Source organism: Notolepis coatsorum (genome assembly GCF_963971535.1).
Source record: "Notolepis coatsorum genome assembly, chromosome: 4".
Taxonomy (NCBI): Eukaryota; Metazoa; Chordata; class Actinopteri; order Aulopiformes; family Paralepididae; genus Notolepis; species Notolepis coatsorum.
Genome location: NC_140168.1, coordinates 61,005,058 through 61,032,184, shown reverse-complemented (window position 1 = coordinate 61,032,184; position 27,127 = coordinate 61,005,058). Strand labels below are relative to the sequence as shown.

The window sequence follows — 27,127 nt, the reverse complement described above, 5'->3', positions numbered from 1 at the left end:
CAGACCTCGGTATCAAAAATGCTTCAAAACATGGCAGGGGGACTAGGTGTCAACAATACAAACTGTACTCATCTCAATACATTAAAAAGTACAAGATAACTGTAGAAAAATATCTTTATTGCACAGGTGGGTAAACATTCAACTCCTCCCATTAAATCAAACTTCCATTTGAGCCATTTTGATTGAACATAGTCACATGATGATGAAGTTGTACAGCCACAGCAATTCATTTCTTCATGTCACTGGCAACAGGTTAGAGTCCTCCCCACTGGGAAAATGTCTACATGCACCACAGATAAATATGGAGACGCTCACAATAGATGCAAATTACGAGACTTGATAAACAACATGGCTTTGCAAAGACAACATGGGTGGTTTACATGATGTAATGATGAATTGAAAATGGGGGACCCTGATGTAAACAAGACGAAAGTCTTTCTCTGGTCTGCATCCCCTTAACAATTGTATGTACTGTACCCATTCTGCAATCTGTTAATAAAGTTTTCAATCAATCAATCAATACAATTCAGCGGTTCTCAACCTTTTTTATGTCAAAGTCGGCAAAATCGATACGGCAGAGGGACCCCGATTTGATACGATTTTGTCTGAGGGATCCCCGTATGAGGAGATATTTGTTGTTGGATATGATTTAGTCCTGCCTATACCACTCATATTTTCCCATTGGGCTGACCTCTAGTCACTGAAACAGTGAAACACTACTCACAATTATTCTGATAACCCAGTGAAGCCCCCTTCAAGGACCCCATGTTGAGATGAAATACATAATCCAACACCATCTAGCTTAACACTTTGGCTGCCGGAAAACACCTAAACACGTCATTCCCGGCCATGCTCAAGTTGCCGAAGACGCTTTACAGCGTCTTTAATATCAATATTTGAAAAATCTGGGATCGGATTCATATTTCCCCTCCGCTGGCCTGAGATCCACCAGGAGGATCCACTGAGCTCTCTGGCGGTTCAGGAGCGCCATCTGGTGGCCGATCGGCGCAATCGCTTAACAGGAAGTGCCGTAGAGGTTGTGCTGGTCGGCCGTATTACTTCCGGGCACTCGCTAATAGGTCCCGGGACTCGATCTCGACACACTACATAGCGATCGATTTCCAATAACTCGATAAACAACATGATTTGGACGTATATACCATTATACAAGCTGGAGATGGACCGGGTAAATCGACATCCCATAATGGTAAAATTTCTACTCTACGATGATCGCCCAACGGCGCGCGGAGACTGGGGTGAGTTTTAGCGTGTAAAGTTACCGTCTTCAATACTAACTGCTATTATCAACATTTGACCCACATTAGATGATTGGTATAACGCTGCCCACGGAATTATAAACGCCCCCTAGCCCATCCGGTCAACATCAGATGACGTGTAGTAACTTCTAGAAGTACGTCTAGTTGGAATTTTTTATATCGCGCTGATTGCCATAAAACTGTATTGCATCATCAATATAATGTATTTGGGGCTATAGATCACGTTCTGGAGAAAGCTGCAGAAAGAGATGAAAACATACTTATACATTAGAGTAGACCATACTTTACTATGAATATGTGAATGAAAAAGTTTAACGTTGCTACACAATGAACAATACATATAGGACTTTGAATGGGCCCTAATAATGGCAATGTAGCAATAGAATTTAAAAAGTTATAGCCCTGCAAAGAAGGGGACTTTCTCTATAGACAAATAGAGCCGGCAACCTACGGTTGATAATGAATTTAACCCATGGCAGCCAAAGTGTTAAGAAACTAGAATGTTAAGAATTCTTTAAAGAGGTATACCGCTATAAACATTTCCAGTTTCCATGAAATACACTGACAAGGTGAAAAACTATTAAATTATTAAATACACTTCAAATCATGAAGAGGAGATGTTAGACAACAAAGAGACAAGTTAAAGGTAGATCTTTGAACGTTGAGACATGGACTGTGGAAAAGGGTGCGTATAACCTAAAACTACGAATATATCACCAATGTTTTGTACACTGAGTGTATATACACAAGGGATCCAAATATACTGATCTGTAGGTCACCTACATTAGCCCATGCATCAGCTACCATTGCTGGGAATTAAGATTTCAGGAGAATTGTAATAAAAATGTAATAAAAAAAACCTGCACTTGTAATTCTTTACCGTATACTCGACAGTATAGTGCCGTCTAAGATCCACCCACTTAGCCCAGAATGTATCTGTGTCTCAATTCAGGGGCTGCATCCTTCAAAGGCTGCATTTGAAGACCAAATGCATCACAGCGGTGCAACCAACCAAGGCTGTCCCATTTCAAAAGGCTCCTTCAAATTATTTCCCCGAATTGGAGGATCCAACGGATGGATCCTTTGGGACAGCCAAGTATCCCAGAAAGCATTTCACAATAACAGCGATGCAGAAGGCTAAAAACTGGGACCTTAATGAAGTTTATTATGTCACTTTATTAAGTTTAAATGTTTTTTCAGGCAAGAAAGTAGCCATTTATATTCCCAATATGTGGTAAGTTTTTCCAAATAACGCCCGTTTGGAAGTTGGCTCCAACGTGTTGGGAGATGGAACAGCTGGCTGGGTGAGACTCAACCTATCCTATTTATTCATTGCGTGCCAGTGATGTTTGGAATTTCTCTTCCAAAATGGCATCGCTGAATCTAACAGTGGCAGACAATTACACTTTTAAATTAGTATTGGGTTTCAACTATATAAATGTAAAAAACAAAGGGCCTTAAAACATAAAATGTCTGGTTAAAATAGTCATGATAACCAACGTTGCCAGCTTCATGGCGCTTTGTGATGCAAGGGTAAGCGTGGCGGGAAGAGCTGGTGATGAAAATAGGAAATCCTCCGTAGATCAGACCGTCTCATTTAACCATGCCTGGGTTTGGCCATCGCGGTCTACGAAGGACCCGCTTTTGTAGACCGCATCCTTTGTAGGATGTGGCCCCTGAATTGAGACACAGCTAGAGTCAGAGCAGCCACCAACAATGAAAGATAATTAACACACGCCACTATGTGTCATTAACACACACCAGTATGTCATTACACACACCAGTATGTCATTAACACACTCCTCGTCAGCGCAGCCACGAGCAATGAAAGAGAATGAACACACAGCCTCGTTTTCCCGACCACAAGGTGTGGAGGGAGGCCCGTCGTCAAGCGTCGTCGAGGTCTATGAGGATCTCAAACGAGGACTCCTCCATCTCTTTCAGACTCCGACGGAACAGCTGAGCGTGTTGCCACGACATCTCGCCCTCCCCGCCGCTGAGCTCCGCTTCGACGACCACCTCGGAGGATCCGGAAAGACTCGGGAATGAATGCAGCTCCCCATCTGTGTGTGTGGTCAAATACAAGAGAGATAATTAGCAGGAAGCCTCTCCTCATTTTATACAAATGAGAAGTTTGTCAGTGTGATGTACAGTATGTTCCTCTGTAATCGCATTAAACATTAAAAAGAGGCATTTCAGTGACAAATTATGCTGGTTTATTTTGAAGTATTTGGAAGTATTTGGGGTTTCAGGCGAGCAACCCGAACAATTTGGGCATAATGCATATAGCGCGTCATATCTCGCCATCTATGAAAAAAGACTGGATTCTTCTGGAAAGGGGCGATGTTTAGCATGGAATAGCGCACAAACTAAAGTATGTAGAAATCAACTGGTTAGTCAGTCTTGGACTATAAACAATGCCTGTCAAATGAGCCATACTATTGTCTCCATAGCTATACAAATTTGCAATAACGCTGGCGCCATTGAGTAAAGATGGGAAAAGAGCGTGGCCGCCAATGAGTTAAAAGGCACAGATATCCTCTTTTCAATGCCGGTTTTAAATCTGGATGTAATACCACCAGGCTCCCGGTAGAGGGCAGCAAATACCGTGAATGAAATCTACTGTAAATACAGTTACTTCCGGATAATCGACAGTTCCGCCATTTCTTACCAGATTGAGACGCAGTCTTTTCCTAGATGTTCGCAGAAAGGTAAAGAAACAATATACGTTGTATTTTAAATGACATTCCAGTCATTGCTTGTAAGAAATCCGTTGGCTGCTAGTGTGAGCTGGGTAGTGTAGTATTATGAAATGTAGACGTCCATCGAAAGCCCTGGATCTCCTCTTTCTCTGGACTACAACGATTTCATTTCGGATGCAATGCGCAGAGATTTTTAGAAGCTTATATTTAGCTAATAGCGTTTAAAATCATTGCTAAACAAACGTAGTGCTGAAAATATACACTTTGACTGCTGTTTTAATAGGGTCAGGGAATTTACTCTTGGCGACATTTGAAACAGAAACACAACACACTTAAGGACTGTATTGATCTATTTGTGTGACGTTAAATAAATCTCGGACCGGTACCGGGCCAATCGGGCTTAATTAATACATTTTACAATAAGCAGAGAAGCCATTTTCTAGCCGTATTCTTACATTCCCAGTTGTAACACAAAGCATATGGCTTCATCTCCATAAAAAAAAATTAATCATATTCTACGGTTCCACCATGTAGTGTCCATATTGTCTCCACATATCCATTTGTCATCTTCTTTATGTCATATTTACACAGTGGTTTCTACATGAATGAGCATCTCTCTCACGGTCACGTCAGCCTACCCCCTGAGAACTCTGTGGTGTCGGGGCCAGACTGCAGGCTCCAGCGGACTTTGCCCGAGTGGAAGGTCTGGCTGCAGGTCCTGACAGACGCCCCTCGGATCCTCATCCCCGCCGGAGCGCAGTCAAACCTCCAGCTGACCTTCCCCATGGAGGAGCCCTCCGTCCGGGCCATGTACACCTGAGCACCGTGGAGAGAGGAGACAGGGAAAACGTTTACTTTACATAGTAGAATCTGTAACGCTGTTACGTACCACTACCTTATTACTATACTGTGGATTTCTCCCAGACCTCTCAGCAGAGCCTGAGGTGTGGTCAGTAATAGAAACCCCTCCCCCTATCCCCACACAACTCCAACCCACACACCAGACCAAAACAAGTAATGTAAACAAAGTGCAGTATCAAGAGGGGCTATTTTGCCAAGAAGTCACTGTTTGACAGCATTACAGATTATACCTTTAACACTTTAACTGCCGGAAGACGCTTTTAGGCGTCCTTTCCCGCCATGCTCAAGTTGCCGAAGACGCCGTAACTCGTCTTTGATATCAATATTTCAAAAATCTGTGATCGGATTCATATTTCCCATCCGCTGGCCTGAGACCCACCAAAAAGCCCCACCGAACCCTCCAGCGGTTCAAGAGCGCCATCTGGTGGCCGATCGGCGCAATCGCCCAACAGGAAGCCACTTGGACGATGTGCTATTCACCCACACCACTTCCGGGCACTCGGTACATGTCCCGGCATTCTAGCTCGTCACAACACACAGCGATCCGTTGCCAATAACTCGATAAACAACATGATTTGGACGTATATACCATTATACAACCTGGAAATGGACTGGGTATTCAAACATCCCATAATAGGAAAATGTATACTCCACGCTCATCGCCCCAACGGCGCGAGGAAGATACGGTAAGATTCAGCGTTATTTTTCAATGTCTCCTATACTAACTGATCTGATGAACATATGTCCCACATTAGATGAATGGTATAATGTTGCCCACGGAATTATAAACGCCCCCTCGCCCATCCGGTCAACATCAGATGACTAGGGATGCCCCCCGGACCCCGGTTTTGAACGGGAACCGGTACTATATTAGAAAATACCGGAGTATTTATAAGCTCCGACGTCCTCGGTACTGCTATCGATACTCTAGAGAAATTATTATTATTATTATTATTATTATTATTATTATTATTTAAAAGTTGCGAACGATCCTCTCTGTCTCTGCACGAGAAGCGAGCCGCAGCCAGCGAGTCAATTATTACACACACTCCTCGCGAGTCGCTCGCTAGTGCTACACATAGACATACGGGTACTACATACGGGTACTCCTTAATGAAAGTGCTCCCCGACGCCCCGTGCTATAGCGCGCTGCACACAGACAGCAGCTCTGCATGCACTGAGTCGTGATCATGGCGGATAGAGCGAAGCGTTCTAAAGTATGGATATACTTTACAAGGGTCAATGCCGACAATGCACGTTGCCACAAGTGCAACAAAACATTTGCCAGTAAGGGTGGCAATACGAGCAATCTATCAAAACATTTGTTGGCAAAACACGATATTAGTGTGCAGAAATGCGCGTATTTGACTGCCTTGCGCGCAGTGTCCCATCTGCATCCACGTCCACTGCAGCCGGTAAGCCAAGATACAGAGTTGCCTAGGCTAATAACGAATTATTACAAATAGGCTAATAAACAAAATAATTGTTTAGCTACAAATACTACAATCTCAGTGTATATCGTTTTTTTTTGTATACATAGTTGTCTAACTTGTCTGTTGTTGTTATAAGTTATTATTGAAGCAGCTATTCCCACCACTCCACACAAATTTACAATAATTCAATCATTTCTAATCTTTACTGTAGGGAGATGACCAATGCTCTCAACTGCAAATATAAAAATCATAAAAAAATAATCAAAAAGAACCGATAAGAGTATCGATAAAGTACCGAACCGTTAAGCAGTATCGATAAGAGTAGTAGTATCGATAAAATCCTAACGATACCCATCCCTACAGATGACGTGTAGTAACTTCTAGAACCATGTCTAGTTGGAATTTTTTATATCGCGCCGATTGCCATCAAACTGTATTTCATCATCAATATAATGCATTTGGGGCTATAGATCACGTTCTGGAGAAAGCTGCAGAAACAGATGAAAACATACTTATACATTAGACCATACTTTAGTATGAATATGTGAATGAAAAAGTTTAACGTTGCTTCACCCTGAACAATACATATAGGACATTGAATGGGCCCTAATAATGGCAATTTAGCAATAGAATTTAAAAAGTTATAGCCCTGCAAAGAAGGGGAATTTCTCCATAGACAAATAGAGCTGGCAACCTACTGTATATCGTGAATTTAGCCTTAGGCAATCAAAGTGTTAAAAAGGTATAAAACAAAAACAAAATTTTACTTTTTTGTTTTGGTCTGACATGTGGGTTAGAGTTGAGTAAATGATTATGAATTTAAATATAAGTCCATAAAATGTTCAATCAATTAACCGTCTGTAGTGTGGTAGTGAAAGGGTTAAGAGGGATATTAAAAACGAACCATTTGCCAGTCTTCTTCCACCTTCCTGAACACAGAGGTCTTCCTCCAGACAGCCTGCTCCCAGCCCTCCGTGACCTCATCAGCGTTAGACACTCGACAGTACTGGTCCTTAGTGGCGCTGTACCTCAGATGGAACAATCTGGCACTCTTCTCTGTGACGGTGGGAGTGAACACGTACTCTGTAACCTTTGGGAGGGCAAATAATGCACAAGACATCCTTAATTAGCCAAGCAGTGAGCCTGTGTTTACACAGCACCTGTTGCTTTCCACAAATTCACTATAGAGTGTGTGTGAATGAGTGAGTGAGTGTATATATATAACACATACCACACCTGGTTCAGGTTCAGGGACACCTCATGACCAAGCAAGATATTATGCTTACTAGGCTTCAGAGGCAGAGCTATCGTGCTACACTTGTATAATGAGAAATGCCATGGCCAATAAAATATTGATGAAAAACATTAGTGGAATGTACTGCAGCTCAACAAAGCTCACACACTCTGCCACAAGTATAAATAGGAGAGTATTAACACATACGGGGCCAACCACGGACATGTCCGTGTTTCGGATCCAACGCTTGAGGGCCAACCACGGACATATCCGTGGCTAGGTTGTTTTGGCTTTTATTCCATTTTAATAACCTACTCAATGTCACCGAGCAGCACTGCAGAATTACCCTACTCTTGGAATTCGGAAAAGTGCATTACCGGCCAGATCCTCGTAGGGGCGCTGTCTCGATAATGCAGTGTTCCCTGTGGCAGAACGGTGTAATTATTATTTTTTAATCTTGAATGGACTTTCGTGTTAGCCTGAATCTATGCGTGTAGCATGGAATACGTTTTGGGGCGCTGAATTCAGTATGCAGTAAAGGAATATATCATCAGCCAATGGACATATCGATCTACCAGATGGCGATCGATAACTGGGAAATCCTTTTTGCAGTCCAACCGGGCCACGGTAAGAGCTTTTTCCCGTAAATGACATGCTGATCAGGCCTTGTTATCATACTCAACCAGCCGATCAGCGAATGTGGCTACTGAGGCTAACGCCGTTATTGGTAATCAATAATCAGAAACGACGTCTTCCCCCCCCCCTTTCATGCATTCATGGTGGACCATGATACAGACTATATGCATTTTGATTTTTAGCTCTAGCTTCTGTAGGGCCGAAACGCCATTCGATTTAACGTTATTAGCTTAGCAGCCTGTATCTCGTTTTGCAGGAAATATACCAGACCAATCCCATATAATGTTCATATTCAAGACGCTATAAAATGGGAACGTATTGATGAATTCTTTTTTTCTTTAAGCCATTTTGAAGGGACGGTTTTCTAGTGTCAATTGACAATGAGAATGGACAGATAGCAATAATATAAAGTATAGATTTAGCTCTACAAACAGCCTCACGCACAATGAATACTTATTATGATAAGCTGGCCTTATAGAGTGGGTCCGTCTAATACCCCTGGCCGTCAATGTATTAACGTGTGTAGCCACATCCGCATCAACATTGAGAAAGAGCGTGTGTATGGTGGGTAACGCAGCTCACCGGTGGGGAAGTCGCTGCGCCCGTCTCCCCCCGGACGGTCCTCCAGGCCTGGGATCCAGAGACACGGCCGCCCAGCCCGCCCGCTTTGGGTGTCTTGGGGGATATGAACTCCACCAGCTCCACCAGCAGCCTCTCCAACAGCTCCTTCTTCCTCTCTGGGCTCAGGGACTGCTGCCTCTTTACAACAACAACACACTGTACATCATTATCACAGAGACTACAGTCTCTTTACAATGACAACAACAACACACTGTAGATCATTATATCAGGGACTAGTCTCTTTACAACAACACTGTAGTGTAGATCATTATTACAGGGACTACAGTCTCTTTACAATAACATACTGTACATCATTATCTCAGGGACTACAGTCTCTTTACAACAACAACACACTGTAGATCATTATCTCAGGGACTGCAATCTCTTTACAACAACAACAACAATGTAGATCATTATCTCATGGACTGCAGTCTCTTTACTGTAACAACACAACATGGTGAAGGGGTGTAAAGAGAAGAAGCAGCACCGTACCGCAGCATTGAGTCCGTTAATGGCGTGTCGCAGCCACGGCTCCTGAACTTTGGTCCGCCTGGACAAGACCTCCGGATGTTTACAGGAATACCTCCAGGTCACGTCCACAACCTGCGTCCAAAAAGGGAAACTATAGAGAGTTCATGTCCGAAGGAGACGATTGTTTACTATTGTGGAACTGTTTACTCAAGGGCTTCTACTGGACATATTTCTATTGGGGATTGAAATTTTCACTAAATGTAAAACTTTGTTCTGGCAACTGTGAATGTAGGTTTAGTTTAGAATGAACAGACTGCTATTTCCATTACCAACAACCAGAGATTAATCGACTAGTCTAGTCATATCATCATTCATTATCAAATTCCAAGACATCTCCATTGTTATTCCAAGACCTCTCCATGGTTATTCTGTGACAAAGAGGGATACTTTTATGTCTAATTTGTGTGTCTTGTTTTTGCCATAACTCTTAGGGAATTTGTGATTTGGATTAATTTAAGTCTTTCAAGTACAACTAAATCAGCCACAATTCTCATGAAACACTTGAAGATGTAATAACAAATACCAGTTGACTTATTTGGACCACTTTCACAAATCCTTTCCAGGGCTTGGAAGATAAAATGGTCTAAATCCCACAACTTCTCCAGGTTTTTCCCACAATAGTAGGAACCCTATTACAGCGTTTCGGAATCATTAAAAAACATCCTTCAATGGAATCTGGGTTTTGTCGGTGCAAGAGGCACACATGCAGAAGAGGAGAGAACATCCTGGACACGTCTGAGTCGGTCCTGAGAAAAACGTGGCGTCTCCCTCACCTGGTCCTTGGAGAAAGCCAGGACGTAGGAGAGCTTCTTTGCCCAGCCGGCCTCGTACAGCAGGGGCTTGTCGCAGGCGTTCTCACACGAGTCACAGTGGAGCCAGCGCCGCTGGGAGGCCGAGTACACCTCCGTCCACACGTGGTCTGAAACCAGAGAAGACAGACTGTCAAGACGCTCTTCACTCATACAGTCAGTGGTGCTATTGTTGTTGTTGTTGTGGTGGTGGTGGAGAAAACTTAAATAAATGTTGTTTCTGGACACATGCAAAATAAACAACTTTTGTTTGGGGCTGTCCCAGAGACTAAAGACATTCTTGGTCCAATAGATTTAATTAGCAAAAAAGGGGGGGTTACACACCATTACTTCCTAGTATCTAAAGTGTTAAAGGGGACATGCATTATAAATGGCTTTTTTCAGTATTTACCATTGTTTTATAGCAATAGGGGTTAGTATCAATGGGTCTGTGTCTCTAATTACCATATTGACTCATCAGTCTAGTCTCGAGTTCACGAGATCTTCCCTCACTCAACTAAGCCGTTCTGATTTGACGGTATTCCTGAAGTGAATAGGGAACTGATCTGCAGTAACGGCCCCTCTATGGTTGTAGTGCAGTGTAACCCGACACTTCCTCAAACAGGGTTTGACAGGCGGAGAACGAGCGAGGGGGAGAGAGAGAGAGAGGGCGGGAGGGACTGCAGAAGTGTGTGTAAATGTGTGTGCGCCATCTCTCTCCCATTACACACAAACTTGACTGCGTGTGTGTCGGGGGCGCATCTCTCCTCTCTCTCTCTCTCTCTCTCTCTCTCTCCCTCTCTCTCTCTCTCTCTCTCTCGTATGTATCACGCTGTGTGGGTGACTGTCACTGAAAGCACTTATGGGCGGAGACCATCCAATAACAGGCTGAAATCCTGATGCTGGAAAATGATGCTTTTGAGTACTCCGTTAGAAATATAAAACAATGATTTTTTTTTAAAAAATAAACCTTACAGATGTGTTCAATAGACTCACAGGAATTGTGTAAAGTTGCCCAAATAGTGCAAGGAATAGCAATGCATGTCCCCTTTAACACTTTCTATGCCACGAGGTGGCGCCAGAGTTAGCGCTTCAATGCCACCATCCACTTTAATGTTATCGTTAATATCGCCTAATCTATGTTTTAAATTATGGCTGTGTGTCTAATCTGCCCGTCGCTTATCAAATAATCATTTTCCAGTCAGTGCTGTCAAGGCAGATTGGTTTTTTATCGCTTCATTTCCGTTTGAGAGCATTTTGAAAAGCACCCGTTTTGAGGTAAAAAACAGTTCATTCTGGGGCATTCTATGATAATCGTCTTTTACTGGAATATTCCAGAACGTTGATATTTGTCGGCCTATTTATGAATCGTTTTCAAATAAACGCTAGATGATCAATATTATACATACACGCACGCCCATTCAAGCCGCGCACGGATAATCGCTGTGTTCATTTCCTCATGGATTTTTTCAGTAAAACCGATAGAGCCCATTTCACAAAACAGCCTATATCTTCATCAAAATGAGTCTGATTATCCTAACACTGATAACATAGATTCCTTACCTGACATCAGATGGTATCCAACTGGTATATTCCAATTCCTGATCACCATTCGAAAAAATCGATAAGTGTATGGATCCAACGTGTGTACAGTGCAGTACATGATTCCACGGGCTCAGAGCCCCCTGAATGAACCCTGGTACTCCGGCTGCATGGGTGGACTGGAAAATGTGGAGTACAGGATTTTTTTCCCCATCCATTTTCATTGAGTCCATTCCAAAATCCCTTATGTCATCTGGGAGACGATAGGGGGCGCTTTTTTCCACATCTGATCGCCGGCGGCACTCGGGTATACTAGGGTAGGCTCGCGTGATGCAATATGATTTCAGATCGCTAAAAATAAATCCGAGAAATCTCGTGAGTGGCTTTCAACGAGATATTAATAATTCCGAGATTTCTCGTGAGTGGCAGTGAAAGTGTTAAATCAGAGACAAACATGTATCTGTGAATATTATAACGATGTAAGAGAGGTGCGTATACATTTTCGTGGAGAATAACAAACGACTAATCAGCTAAAATAATCTACTAAAAGAATTACGACAAATGAATTGACTAATCGACTAACAAGGAAGCAGTTAGACATGACAGTGTAAGTGTAGTTGGGGAGGGAAGAAGGTTGTCCCATGTCAAAATCAGAGTCCACAAGGGTTTTGATGCACTTTCAGAAAGTCTTTGGGAATTTCACCCAAGGGAATCGGCCACAATCCCAAGCAAAAAATTATAATTGAAGGACGTGAATATAGTTATTTAAATTTAATAATTATTTTATATTCCAACAGATTGCTTTACGCATATAATCATTACCCATAAAGAGTGGAAGAGTGTAAAAGTAATATGATATTCCTAATATTTTATTAACCTGTAGCCTGGTATTTTATTTGGGCCTATTTTACATGCTTATGCAGGACCTGAGGATTTATTATAAACCCACATTCATGCCTTTATGCAGTTTTCTGCCCATTCAATTTATTGTTATAAGAACATTGCAGACGCCGTTTTGTTGACTGAGAGAACTTGAGAACACTGAACAAACATGCGGGTCAAGTCCATGAGGGCCTGCAGTCTTCCAGGTGGGTGCAACATACCTGCACTGTGGGTGCAACATACCTGTACTGTCCCAGATGTATCTGGCCTCCAGCCCCAGCGCTCTGCAGCACAGGGTGAAGCAGTTGGCCCACTCCCCACAGCGCCCCCTCCTGGTCTCCAGCAACTTCTCAGGGTTGTTGTACCTGAAAAAGAGAATGGAAGCAAGTTGTAGCTAGGGGCTGGGCGATGTGGTCAAAATATAGTTTTCAGATTTTTTATGATATAATGATATTTGATGGCATATGGTTTTTCCAGTGCAAAAATTTGTGATTTTGTATCTATTTGACATTTCAATACAATTGTCATGGTGCCTTTTCATTCAAATGGGTATATTTTCTATCCAGTTTGTATCCAAAAAACCTTTTGTATATTTATTTATATATATACATTTTGATATATCATTGACGGTATAATACAAATCCAAACCTTTGTATGGATCCATGACAGTATAAACTAATATTGGGTAAACCTTCCAGCTCTAGTCTAGCCTACAACATTATGTTATGGCAGGGGGGTGCCAGACATGATCCCATAGAGCTGGGTGATATGAAGGAATTAATAAATGGTAAATGGACTGCAACTATGGACTGAAACTATAGACTGCAACTATGGACTGAAACTACCGTTTTGGGCTTGGGGGGAGGGTTGGATGAGCACACCTTCAGCTCACAGCATGAAGCACCATAATTGTTTTATCTCGATTATCTTCTTTACATGCTCGTGGGAAGCCAAAATCGTAATTTAAATTGAAACTCTGGCGGCTGGGTGGTGCAGCGGACATTGCGCTCGTCACCAATGCAAGAGTCACCGGGTTCGACTCCGGCTGTCGGCGTTGCAATTGGCAACTCAATTGGCAGAGTTAGCGGGTGGAAGTCGATGGGTGGTAATCTGGACGTTGTGGACAGCGACTCCTACAGGTCGGTTGGGGGACGCCTGCACAGCAGAGACAGGAAATGGCGGGGGTAGTGTGAGCCTCCCACACGTTACACCTCGCCAATGAGAGTCCGCGCTGGCAGGCGAAAATATGTGACAGGCTGCCTCCTCGTGTGCCGGAGGGGACACGTGATGCAAGGCTTCTATCCTCCCTACAACCGACCTGTGGGGGGCATATGCAAGCAACGTTCAAGACAGGGGAGGGGAGAATTGGCACACTGGAATTGGGATGGGAGAAAAATATAATCAAATTATTTTTTAAATTGAAACTCGATTAATCACCCAGCCCTAATGCACACAGACCTGGGTACCTGGTGGAGAGCTGGCAGGTCTGACAGTAGTGGTCTCTCTCTCTCACTCACTCTCACACAGGCAGGTCTGACAGTAGTGGTCTCCCTCTCTCACTCACTCTCACACAGGCAGGTCTGACAGTAGTGGTCACACGCACGCGCGCGCGCACGCACACACACACACACACACACCTGGGGAACCTGGTGGAGAGCTGGCAGGTCTGACAGTAGTGGTTCTCCACACGCTGGGCGTCCCAGCGCAGGTCTTCGCTGGACGGGCTGAGGGCGCTGGAGGAGCGGGTCTGACCTCCGCAGCGGCTGCAGGACAGGCAGTCCACCCAGGAGAAGAAGTCCTTCTTGAACCAGCTGAGCAGCTCCAGCACCAGGAGATCCTCCTCCGTGAGGTCGCATGCTGAAGACTCAAAATAATTTGTACCCTTTTAATGAAAGGTGACAATCTGAACTTCATTCCTATAAAACGTGTGGTGGAGTAAATACATTATATTTATCCTTTTTTTTTTTTTTATCCACTTTTTCTCCCATTTTCTATATTTTCTCCCATCCCAATTTCGTATCATCCAATTCAACCCTCCCCTGTCACGAACGCTGTTTCTTGCCTCCCACAAGCCGGCTGCAATGTGGACTAAAGGCCTCTGCATGCTACAGCAAATACAAAGCAACTTCAACACAACATCGACAAAGCAACGGTGTTGCAGACACATTACCTTTATGCTTCTGCAAAATCAACGCGCAGCCTATGATGCAACAAAATGTACCCCGGATGTGCGGCTCGAGCGCGCCCAGCCCGCCTGAATACTTTGGGCAGCCGAAGGTGCGCACTCTAGCCATTACAAACGGATTTCCCTTCTCAACCATACATCGTTAGTATAATAATAGCCCTGTTTATGTTTGTTTTCGCTTGTGTTCTTATATAGTGTAATATCAACCCAGTCCATCCCCATTGTTTCCCCAATCTCCTTCCACGAATTCATCGTCATAATGCTATCCTTAGTTGTAGTCTTTAGACCCGCTATTATATAAATGTTGGTACTTTCGGACCTCCTCTGCAATACGTTCCTGCATTTGATTCATTTTAAACAAACAATTAAACAAGTGTAATGAAACAATACACTAGCTATCGAGCTCCTGTCAGAAAGTTTTCTTTTGGTCTCGAGCTCCTGTCAGAAAGTTTTCTTTTGGTCTCGAGCCAGGAACACTAGAAGTGACAGACAGCCCCGCCCCCATTCACTACCAACCAATCACTGCTACGCAATACCAACGCAACGGGTCTTTAGATTAGATTTTGGACACAGGTACGCAACGCCCAAGCAACACAGTCTACAAGACTGTCTGCAACAAGCGCGCTGAAATCGCGCCGATGTTGTGTTGAAGTTGCTTTGAATTTGCTGTAGCATGCAGAGGCCTTAAGTCATACATAGCACAAGTCCCCTCCGGTACTTGAGGTAACAGCAGTCGCATCTTTTCACCTGCGCAGCTCGATCTCTCAGTGGCGAGGAGTAACGCGTGGGAGGCTCACGCTGCCCCCGACACTTCCTGATTCTACTGCGCAGGCGCACCAACCGACCTGTAGGAGTCGCTGTCCACAACGCCCGATCCCCACCCATCAGTTTCCCACCCCCTAATACGGCCAATGTGTATTAGTATGAACGACCAGCTAAACTGAAAGCAATGTGGAGCGCTGGGCTCGAACAGGCAAGCCCAGCGTCTCCGTCATTAGTGGCGAGCGCCTTGCCCACTACGCCACGTAGCCGCATATTTATCTATTATTAAAGAGATTTGCACTACATTCATACCTCAATTGCACCAAGTTTTTGTACATTGTACCTCACTGTTTACTCATTTTTACTGTACCTAGGTTGTACTTTAGATTGTATATTGTACTGTATATATGTATATTGTATATTCCTCTTTACTTACATTTACTTACTTTTTTTACTGTATGAAGCACACTCTCAGGGGCTCATACAGAACCAAGCATTTCACCGCAAAGTATGTGTATTTTATTGTGATCATTAATAAACGAACTTGAGTGTCAGGCCGTACCTGGATCGACCTGCTTGGCCTCGCTGAGCTTCTCTTTGGCAGCGGAGGACAGTTTCTGGTGAGGGATGTGGTCCCTGGCTTTCTGCTGTAGCGCAAGGTCCTCATACAGCATCACGTGCTGGAAGTTGGACTGAAGAGTCGTCAGGAAGCTCACGCTGTTCACCTGACAGATGGCAGGAAGAGGAAGAGTAGGGACAATGTTGCAACATGTTCAGTCTAAAGATGTCAGTGAATCAGTGGCCTGGTGGCTGGTGAGATTGTGCTGCATCTGGAAGATCACAAGCTTGATCCCGGCAGCATCAAATAACTACATTCCTACGAGAGTCCTTGAGCAAGAAACTGAACGCCCACCTGCTGAACGCCCACCTGCTGGGTTGGGCTGACCCTGCCCTCTAAGCCCACTAGTGAAATTCCTACATGTGTTTGTATCCGAGAAGGATATGCAGAGGCTAGCTTCCTCCTTACCCAGTATGTAATATGGTGCCCAAGTGCTCTAAATTCCTCAAAATATGCATACGAGGCATAGCGTATGGTGTGAATCAATAAGCCTGGACTTATGGGGATTTCACATAGGATAGAATCTGAACAGCGGTGCCATTATCGTCTCCTATGTGGCACATAGTCCCCATCATCATAGGATAGGGGTGAACTGATCAGAGATCAGGCAAATATCAGGCTCAAACAATATCAGGTAATTTCTGTCCAGTCACCCAAAACTACCAGTCTAAGCCTATAGCGTTCTGTGAAAGTAATGGATTGGTTCGGGACTCTGTATCAGCCAGTACTTGAAGGTTTAGAACTTGGCATTGGCAATGGTGGGAAAAAAGTATTATCGGTGCATCCCTGCATCCCTACAACGGGCAGAGGAAATTCCTACCAGGGACGGTGCTTGTGACGGAGACAGTGTGGCAGGCAGGCTCGAGGTAGCGGGGCTTCCCTGGGCTGAAGCAGAGGAGCTGGGGGACTGAGGAGACTGTGCCGGCTGCCCACCACGGAGCCTCTGGTCCCTCTCTGCTGCAATGGACTCCCTGATGAGTTTCAGCTGCTCCACAGACGCAGACCTGGGAAGCACTAAATGGGTGTCAGCCTGCAAAAAACACATGTTTATGTCATCATTATTATGCGGGAAGATATGACCAGTTATAACATGCGATAAGCCTGTTGCTATGGAAAACACCATCGCATTAAATCCGATATTTGATTTCAAATATGACAATTGAATGGGGCAAAAGTGGTTCAGGAGGTAGAGTGGTCGTCTGTAATCAGAAGGTTCCCGGTTCGATTCTGGCTCCTCCCTGCAGGGTATCGAAGTGTCCTTGAGCAAGACACTTAACCCATAACTGCTCCTAGCCCCTTTCGTGACTGTGATGCAAGCCCTGCTTGAATATGCGTATTCAAGCAGGGCTTGCATCACAGTCACGAAAGGGGCTAAACTGCCCACCCCCCACCCCACCCCACCTACCCAACCTCCTCCAATGTACAGTTTCTACGTCAAATGTATATACTCTCTTTTCTGGACTCTTTTTGTATCACAAACAGTACTGTATTTGCAAATCTGGTATGCCATAAATGTATAGATGTAGCAGTACTGTATCTGTATGTCATATGTTATGATGAATTGAAAATGGGGGACCCTGATGTAAACAAGACGAAAGTCTTTCTCTGGTCTGCATCCCCTTAACACATCCTGCGCCATAAACGTTGTACAACGTGTTTCAAGTTCATGCTAATTCTGCCAATCCACGGCGTACGACGTTATTGAGATCATATTTCATTTTTTCGACATGTTATTCATATTCTCCCTCACGGAGCCTGGTCTGATGCAGTGTGAGCCGGCACAACTCTGCAACGCTTCAATACTGCCCCCTGGTGGATGATCGGCGAGTTGCCAAACCGGAAATGGACGAGTCGATCTCGGTGTGTCTCCGAAATGCGTCCGGCCACTCGCATATTGTTGCGGGACTGTAGACACACGTCCGTGTGTAGCGATCGCTGCCATAACGCAATAATTGATACGATTTGGCCGTGTATTATGATTATACAAACCGGAAATGGATTTAGACTGGATCTTTTTCCTCCGTCTCATCGTCGAACGGTAAGAGGACGCTGACGTTACTTTCAGCCCGTTTGTTTATTATTATCCATGCAAACTGCTCTGATCAATATATCACCCATACTACATAAAGCATTTAACGACGATCACGGAATTATAAACGACCCCCCCCCCCCTCCGTTCATCCGCTCATGATCAGTCATAACGTTTAGGATCATGTACAGTTGAAATTTTTAATATAGCGTGGATCGGCAACAAACGGCATTTGATAATCTATATATGCGTTTATGCCTATATCTCACGTTCTAGGAATTACTGCAGAAAACGATAAAAACATATTTATATTCTAGACGGTATTTTCGTATGAATGTATGAATGAAAAAGTAAAACGTTCCTACATCCTGAACGATAGATAATCGATGTTGAATGGGCCATAGTAATGTCAATTTAGCAATACAATTTAAAAAGTTATAGCCCTGCAAAGAAGGTGAACATCTCCATAGACTTACAGTGCTGGCAGAGAATGGTATAAGATGCTCAAATTGCGTGGCAGGGAATGTGTTAACAATTGTATGTATTGAGCTGTACTGTACTCATTCTGCAATGTTAATACAGTTTTCAATCAATCAAACTCCCAATGAGCAGGTTGGCACCTTGCATGGTCGCCTCCGCCATCGGTGTGTGGATGTGTCAGTGAACGGGATAAGTTGTAAAGCACTTTAGATAAAAGTCCTATATACAAACAGAGGGATCATCCCTATGTTCCCCGGGTCCTATGTTCCCCGGGTTCTATGTTCCCCGCTTTGATTGATTAATAGATTGAAATTTTTATAAATTTTTATTATTTTATTAATTATTAATGTCCGCCTTGTTTCGAACGGTTAAGCTTAGGCCCTCTTTCGAACTGGTTAAGGTTAGAGTTTGGAATCAGGGCTGGTGGTCTAAAATGTTCAATCAATCAATCAATCAAAGCGGGGAACATAGAACCCGGGGAACATAGGACCCGGGGAACATAGACATGCTCCCCACACAGATAGTCCATTAGTCAACAGTAACGTACCTCCTCAAACCCCATCTCGAAGAGGCATTCCACCGCACCTTTGATCGGAAGGAGTTTGGTGGAGAACATGGAGTTGCCTAAACGGATAGACCGGTATTTTTCCTCATTCGGATGCCTGTATAGATGTGACACATGAATGAATGAATGACACATGAATGAATGAATGATAACTTTATTTAACAGATTGCAGAATGGGTACTACAAATACAGTACGGCTCAATACACACAATTGTTAAGGGGATGCAGACCAGAGAAAGACGTTCGTCTTGTTTACAGGGTCCCCCATTTTCAATTCATAGTGACATTTACACAATATACATGACATCATGACATTTATGGCATAGATAGGGACATACATAAACATAAACAATACAATATAAACAATTCTACTACCAAGGAGCTCACATCTTCCCTGGACAGCTGTGGATTTCAACAATATGTTGACTTCCCTACTCACTCTAAAGGACACACTTTGGACTTAGTGTGCTGCTCTGGTGTCACACCCCAAAACTGTACTGCGTCTGACCTGCCCATCTCTGATCACAAGTTCATATCTTTTAATGTCATCACACAAAACAAACGTGTCACGTTCCATCTCTTTCAGGAATATTAAGAACATCGATGTACCTGCTCTATCCAGTGAACTTAATAACCTTTCCTGCCATGACAATGAATCAACCTGTGATGAACTGGTCTCAATGTACAACAATGGACTCCATAACCTCTTAGACACTTTTGCTCCACTTAAAACACGGACTGTTTCCTTTACTCGCTCTGCACCCTGGTTTACACCCGAGCTGCGCCTGCTCAAAGCCAAAGGCCGCCGCCTAGAGCGCCTCACTGTCCATAAAGAAATGTAGACATACTCCACTATAAGGAAGCTCTCGCCAAAGCAAAAAGTACTCACTATGCCAGTGTAATTAGCTCAGGCGCAGGAAGCACTCAAGCCCTGTTTTCCACTGTTAAATCAATCTTACAGCCTCCAGACACTCTCACTCCACAAATGCACTCTGTTTCTCAATGCAATTTGTTCATGGACTTTTTCAATGCTAAAATCGCAAAAATACATCAGCAACTGTCTTCCTCATCTAATATCACCTACAGTTCACCATGTTCCTTCCCTGATGCTCCCATTCTCTACTCTCTCTCTAGTTTTCTACTCCCATCTGTTAGTGACATATCAGACCTCATCCGAAAAGCTAAATCTTCTACATGTCAGTTAGACCCCCTTCCCACCCACCTAGTTAAAGCCTGCCTACCATCCTTGTCTTCTAAAATAACTGCAATCATACACTCCTCCCTTACCTCTGGTCTTGTTCCATGTTAGTTTCTGTCGCCGAGCAATGTGCTCAAACGAGAATAAAATAATGTTAAGAAGACATTTCTAATAAATGGCTTGTTTTGCATTCAAATCGATAGCTAGCTAACGTCGTTAGCCAGTTGCGATTACCCACCACTGTTCTGTTGACTGGTTACTTAGATACGTCATTAGCAACACATTACCTTAAAATGTTGTCAGCATAGGTGATTAACAGCTTGGCGACGTCTAGAAATACCTCATTTGAATTTTCACACAATGTTGAGACTCCTGGCGATACAGCCATGACACAGCTCGAACAAGTGCTCTCCCTGTTGTTGTGCTACTGCTAACGAAACTTCCAGTTCTAGATGCATCAAGGAGGTTGCTTCTGGTTCTTCCGCGTGATTTTCTTTTCGTAGCCTATGTTTGCGAAGACGCTCTCTGATTGGCTAGCCGCGTACAGCGAAGACCCTCTCTGATTGGTTTAGCGCCGAAGGGTCTCTTCCGCATATTCAACAATTGATATGTTAGTTCCCTAACCCTAACCTTCCGGGCTTAACCCTAACCTTAACCTTAACCCTAACTCTAAGCATAACCCACTTCGAAAGAGGGCCAAAGCATAACCACTATATGTACAAGGCGGAAGAGACCCTTCAGCGCTAAACCAATCAGAGAGGGTCTTCGCTGTACGCGGCTAGCCAATCAGAGAGCGTCTTCGCAAACATAGGCTACGGAAAGAAATCACGCGGTTTTTCCCATAGATATCTTTTTCCGCCTCTGTTGACACTTTGGGGTCCTAAAAGTGGCTGTCTGAACAAAGCCTGAATAAGTGCAGCTTTTAAAAATAGAATCCACTGCTGTAAATAATAAGTATTTTACCATGCAATTGAATTCACCAAAAGTATTTGAGTTTTTTGTATTATGGTATCGATTCAATTGTCATTTGGCTATGAATGTAAGGACGTTACTAGGTGAGTAAACAGGCATTCCCAAGGTTAACAGTAATTGAGCTAAATTATTACGTAGTTGCTGGCTGGGAATCGGATGCATACTGTGACGCGAGCGGGCTGTGTGTGAATTTTGACACTTGAAAATCGGTGAAATCCTGTAGAATACTTCCAGTTAGTTGCCTGGTAAGTTAAAATTCTAATTCGGGTTTTGATATGGAGATAACGAGTGTTGTTGCCTTGTTTCCCTGCCTACTCCTTGTCATAGAGAGATATTTTTATAACTACTAATGTGGTGGATTTTTGACGTCTCCAGGGATGGTTAAATGAAATACAGAGACAAGAGATTGGCCTTAAATCAGAGTGCAAACCACCAGGTTCTCCACGGACATCCAGCAGCCTAAAACAGTGTCACACTGCGAATTGTCAGTTAGATATATACACCGCATGTATATATTCCCTCCCCGCCGTATGTATATTTCTCTCCCACCCACCCACCCCCCCTAATGTACAGTCCCCTCCCCTTCATCTGTCAGGATCTAGGGGTAGCAGTACTGTATATTGGAATACCGTTTATGTCACAAATGTATCAGTACTAAATACCTATATGTCCCTATGCCATAAATGTCATGTATGTTGTGTATGTCATAAATGTCTATATGAATTGAAAATGGGGGACCCTGATGGAAACAAGACAAACGTCTTTCTCAGGTCTGCATCCCCTTAACAATTGTATGTATTGAGCCGTACTGTATTGTACCCATTCTGCAATCTGTTAAATAAAGTTTTCATTCATTCATTCATTAGCTAACGTGTAAGCTCTGTGTGTGACTGTGTGTGTGTGTGTGTGTGTGTGTGTGTGTGTGTGTGTGCGTGTGTGTGCGTGTGCATGCAGAGTGCTGTATTCATCATGCTTTGCTAATATATTTATCCTCATCTCAAACTTGACAGGCGTATCCAGACCCAAACATGACCTCTGTATCCATATCCTGTTGGACAAAGCTCCACCTGAGGTCCCAGAGCAGATGTCTCAGAACACTCCTCAGTAAAAGAGCCTGTACTTATCAGACCCCAGACTCGAGACGTTATCGCCATTCCTCCGGAGTGCCTCGAAGAAGGGTTGCCATTACCGGCATAGGATTTGTCTGTCCCCTCGGCACAGGCACTGCGCTGCCCTGGGACCGTTTGATCCGAGGGGAGAGTGGGATCGTGGCCCTCGACTCGGAGGAGTACAAGGCCGTCCCCTGCCGAGTGGCGGCGCTCGTGCCCAGAGGAGAGGAGGAGGGGCAGTTCAAGGAGGAGAGGTTTGTGTCTCGCGGGGAGATGAGTAGCATGGCGCCGGCCACTGTGATGGCACTGGGAGCCGCCCGGCTGGCGCTGGAGGACTCCGGGTGGTGCCCCGAAACCCCAGAGGAACAGCTGAGCACCGGGGTGGCCGTGGGCATGGGCATGGTGTCGCTAGATGAAATTGCTCGCACCGCCGTTGCCTTCCACACCAGGGGCTACAACAAAGTCAGTCCGTTCTTCGTGCCCCGCATCCTCGTCAACATGGCCGCAGGGCACATCAGTATCAAACACAAGCTGAAGGGCCCCAACCACGCGGTGTCCACGGCCTGCACCACGGGGGCCCACGCTGTCGGTGACGCCGCCAGGTTCATCACGCACGGCGACGCGGTTGCCATGGTCGCCGGCGGCACGGAGTCCTGCGTGGGCCCTCTGTCCATAGCGGGCTTCGCCAGGGCCCGTGCCCTCGCGACCAAATGGAACGACGAGCCCAAGCTGGCGTCGCGGCCGTTTCACCCAGAGAGAGAGGGGTTTGTGATGGGCGAGGGGGCCGCGGTGCTCCTGCTAGAGGAGATGGACCACGCCACGGAGAGGGGCGCCAGGATCTACGCTGAGGTCCTGGGCTACGGACTGTCGGGGGATGCCAGCCACATCACCGCACCCACTGCCGATGGAGATGGAGCCTTCAGGTAACTCACACTTGTGACACCACAGAAAGAAACGCAGTCCTGCTGAGATATGGAGAAATAATCAAGTCAAGTCAAGAGTTTTATTTGTCACGGGCACGGCATACAAGCATACAGTGAAATGCGGGGGGTCATGCCCGCAGCGATTGTGCAATAATACAAGTAATAAGAATAGGATGAGAATAGACATTTGTGCAATAATACAAGTAATAAAAATAAGACATAACAGGTATAATGTACATGCATTTTACAAAAAGCATGGTAAGACATGCTAAGGTCCTGCGATAGTGCAATACACTGTTAGCTACGGATGAGGCACTGGGTCTTATGTACACTATACAAAGCTATACTATACAATCTACAGTTGTACTATGTGTCCTTATGCTAGCTTGCTATATCCATCTGTTTACTATACAAGAACCACTCCCGTTCTTGTTTTTAAAGTGACCTTTTCATTGTGTAAAGTGACCGTTGAGTGTGAGCGTGTGCAGCATGTGTGTGTGTGTGTTCATGCTGGTTTAATAGGCTTAAACCAGCTGAACATGGTGAGTGAAATTAGGACCGCAGGTTCCTTTGGGAGGTTCTGAACAAGGGCACTTTACCCCCTATGTGTGGCAACCTGCTCCAAGGACAGGTGATGACCTAGTTGGTTAAATACTGTGGCACAACACGACGGGCATGTTGTTTGCAACATGTCATTGTGGCTGTATCTGTCGTATAAACTACAATTTACATATGAAAGCATGGTGTTTATTCTGTGAACCTAAGATATTTATTTTCAAAGTTTCACGGTTGTTTGTGGTCTTTCCCGTCTCTGCAGGTCCATGTCGGCAGCCCTCAGAGATGCAGGCGTGGAGCCGGCAGACGTGACGTACGTGAACGCACACGCCACCTCCACCCCGCTAGGGGACGCCGCCGAAAACGCAGCCGTCAAGAGACTCTTCGGGGAACACGCCCGCCACCTGGCCATCTCCTCCACCAAGGGGGCAACGGGGCATCTGCTGGGGGCGGCAGGGGCCCTGGAGGCAGCCTTCACCGCCCTGGCCTGTTACCACGGAGTGCTGCCGCCCACTCTCAACCTGGACCGCACCGAGCCGGACTTCGACCTGAACTACGTGCCCCGCACGGCGCAGCGGTGGGAGGCCCGGGACCGGCGGATCGCCCTCACCAACTCGTTTGGATTCGGTGGCACGAATGCCTCGCTGTGTCTCGCCGCGATCTGATCGAATCAGACAAGCGTTATGTTGTGTGGTCTCTCTGGAACGTTGACACTGGTGGTGGTCATGCTGTTATTTTAAGGCCCAGTGTGGAATCTTTAAGTGCAGTGGACGTGTAGACTCTACGCCCAGGCTGACCCCACTCACATTGGGTTAAGGTCGGGTCTTAATGTAGGGTCTCACAGGGTTTCGCTTTTATTGTTTAGAATTCTACTGAAGATATGTTCTTACCTCGTATCAAATGTAACTGGTCAACTTGGATAGCACAAGGTCTATGAAACTCATAATGTTCGATATGACTGTTTGCAACCATTTCCCCCACTAGATAATATGAAGACACGTCTGATTAAACTGTGACCTTCCTGTTTTGGAAAAGGACTATGGTGTTTTTTGAGGGTTAAAGCACTTGCCTCATTGGATTGTATTGGAGCCTGGTGAGAAGAGGCAGCACAGTGTTTCTCAATACTAAAGCGATCAGTGAAATTATTATTAATTATTATTATTATTATTATTAAGTGAAGACGCTGAAAAAAGGAAACCCTGTACAGTACAGTTCAGACTACATGTAAGATTGGAATTAATTTATTAAAAGTCAAATGAAAATGCCTCATGCTTGTAATTTGTTTTGTAGCACACCATTTCTACAGAAAATTGGTTATTAGTCAGGTTTTAATCAGGATTGGGCTCTTAAAATGCATGTGACGTACAGGATTGCTTAAGAATAGACCTTGACTGGCTCAAGTCAGGCCTGGCTTTAATTTTTGGGCCCAATTTAAAAGGTCTAAGTTAACAATTACACTGAACAAGTATTCACTAATCAATTGTGAAGTGCTCAGGTTAACATGGATAATATTCTTTGCATTTATTTATGAACACTTGTAATACAATATAGGGCACCAGCAGGTGGCGGTAGATCCCAAAGAGACACCTTGCTGCTCTATACCATTCTTCTTGTATCCACCTCAAGAAACACATTTCTTCAGTTCTCTTGTTACAAGTAAGTTAGTTGCAGTATATCCACCTACCAGACCGTTGACTTCCACAGCCCAGTCATGTGTTATGGTGATGTAGGGATGTTGTCTGACCGCTCATACTGGTCATACCACTCATACCACCAAAGGCCCTGAGAGAGCCACAGGGTTCTTATATTACCGTAATTGCATCATCTCAGTTGGATTTTTCGCACCTACTCCCCAACTCTGCATGCGCAGATTTCCCACGGAGTCTCTCTGGATTGTCCAGAGATCTAGGTTTATCAACCCCCACCACAAGTATTGCCCAGGAGCCCCCTAGTGGTGTAATCTGACCATGCCTCTAGTTCTCCACTTGCACAATCTGAATGTAGCCATTTCCGGCTGACTTCCGGTTGCCAATAGCACTTCCTGTCCCATCCAAATACATTGGTTTTAGCTACTTTTCTCCCCTTATTTAAACAACTTTGTCGTCACAGAGAGGCAATGAAACGTTTGTATTATTATAGTATAGAATGTATTTAATAAGCAAACGTTTGTCAGCAGGGTTTTTGGGCTGTATTTCATGTAAAAACGTTTACTGTTAGTTTCCTTGCTCAGCCAGCATTAGCTAACCGAAGCTAGTGGTTAAACAGGCCGGATTAGCTTTGAGCTAACTATCTTTCCCGACCCATGTATTCATTCCATTCTAAATGTAACGTTAGTTGTTCAAAACATTACCCGTCTATATAATTTGTTCCTCAACGTTATATAGACAGGTCATGTTTTGTAAACTAACGTTATGTTTAGAATGGAATGAATACATGGGTCGGGAAAGATAGTTAGCTCAAAGCTATTCCGGCCAGTTAATCAACTTCCTGTCATTTAGAAATATGATTTTATAGTGAAAATCATTACCAAAACGTCCGGAAAAACCTAACGGGAGCATTATAGACGGTCATACAAATGTACAAATGCTATAAGGTGGCAAGAAATGCACTATAAACAATACTTTGCGGCGTCGTTTCTTGCGCTAGCCTCTTGTTAGCCAGCATTAGCCTTAATAGCTTTGAGCTAAGGATCTTTGCCGATGCATAAAGTATTGTTTATAGTGCATTTATTGCCACCTTATAGCATTTGTACATTTGTATGACCGTCTATAATGCTCCCGTTTGGTTTTTCCGGATGTTTTGGTAATGATTTTCACTATAAAACCATATTTCTAAATGACAGGAAGTTGATAAACTGGCCGGAATAGCTTTGAGCTAACGGATCTTTGCCGATGCATTCCATTCTAAACGTAACGTTAGTTGTTCAAAACATTACCCGTCTATATAATTTGTTCCTCAACGTTATATAGACGGGTCATGTTTTGTAAACTAACGTTATGTTTAGAATGGAATGAATACATGGGTCGGGAAAGATAGTTAGCTCAAAGCTAATCCGGCCTGTTTAACCACTAGCTTCGGTTAGCTAATGCTGGCTGAGCAAGGAAACTAACAGTAAACGTTTTTACATGAAATACAGCCCAAAAACCCTGCTGACAAACGTTTGCTTATTAAATACATTCTATACTATAATAATACAAACGTTTCATTGCCTCTCTGTGACGAC

The 27,127-nt window shown here is 44.3% G+C and overlaps 2 protein-coding genes across 3 annotated transcripts; one reads left to right on the top strand and one right to left on the bottom strand.

The window, feature by feature from the left end:
• Positions 1-130: 130 nt before the first annotated feature.
• ngly1 (N-glycanase 1) lies at positions 131-20,764 on the bottom strand. Its single transcript, XM_084312593.1, has 12 exons — positions 20,633-20,764; positions 19,130-19,244; positions 16,894-17,103; positions 16,017-16,179; positions 14,145-14,364; positions 12,751-12,872; positions 10,069-10,214; positions 9,257-9,367; positions 8,726-8,902; positions 7,178-7,363; positions 4,618-4,795; positions 131-3,340 (listed from the first exon to the last, which is right to left on the bottom strand). Exons 1-12 carry the CDS (start codon positions 20,731-20,733, stop codon positions 3,165-3,167), a joined length of 1,905 nt encoding a protein of 634 aa, XP_084168719.1. The 5' UTR covers positions 20,734-20,764; the 3' UTR covers positions 131-3,164.
• A 534-nt stretch (positions 20,765-21,298) lies between these two features.
• oxsm (3-oxoacyl-ACP synthase, mitochondrial) lies at positions 21,299-25,100 on the top strand. Of its 2 annotated transcripts, none has more exons than XM_084312747.1 (3): positions 21,299-21,400; positions 22,328-23,349; positions 24,167-25,100. In XM_084312747.1, the coding sequence occupies exons 2-3, from the start codon at positions 22,346-22,348 to the stop codon at positions 24,567-24,569; spliced, it is 1,407 nt and encodes a 468-aa protein (XP_084168873.1). In that variant the 5' UTR covers positions 21,299-21,400; positions 22,328-22,345; the 3' UTR covers positions 24,570-25,100. The 2 variants fall into 2 exon arrangements, with proteins under 2 accessions (XP_084168873.1, XP_084168872.1); XM_084312746.1 differs by lacking the exon at positions 21,299-21,400 and adding an exon at positions 21,466-21,562.
• Positions 25,101-27,127: the final 2,027 nt, after the last annotated feature.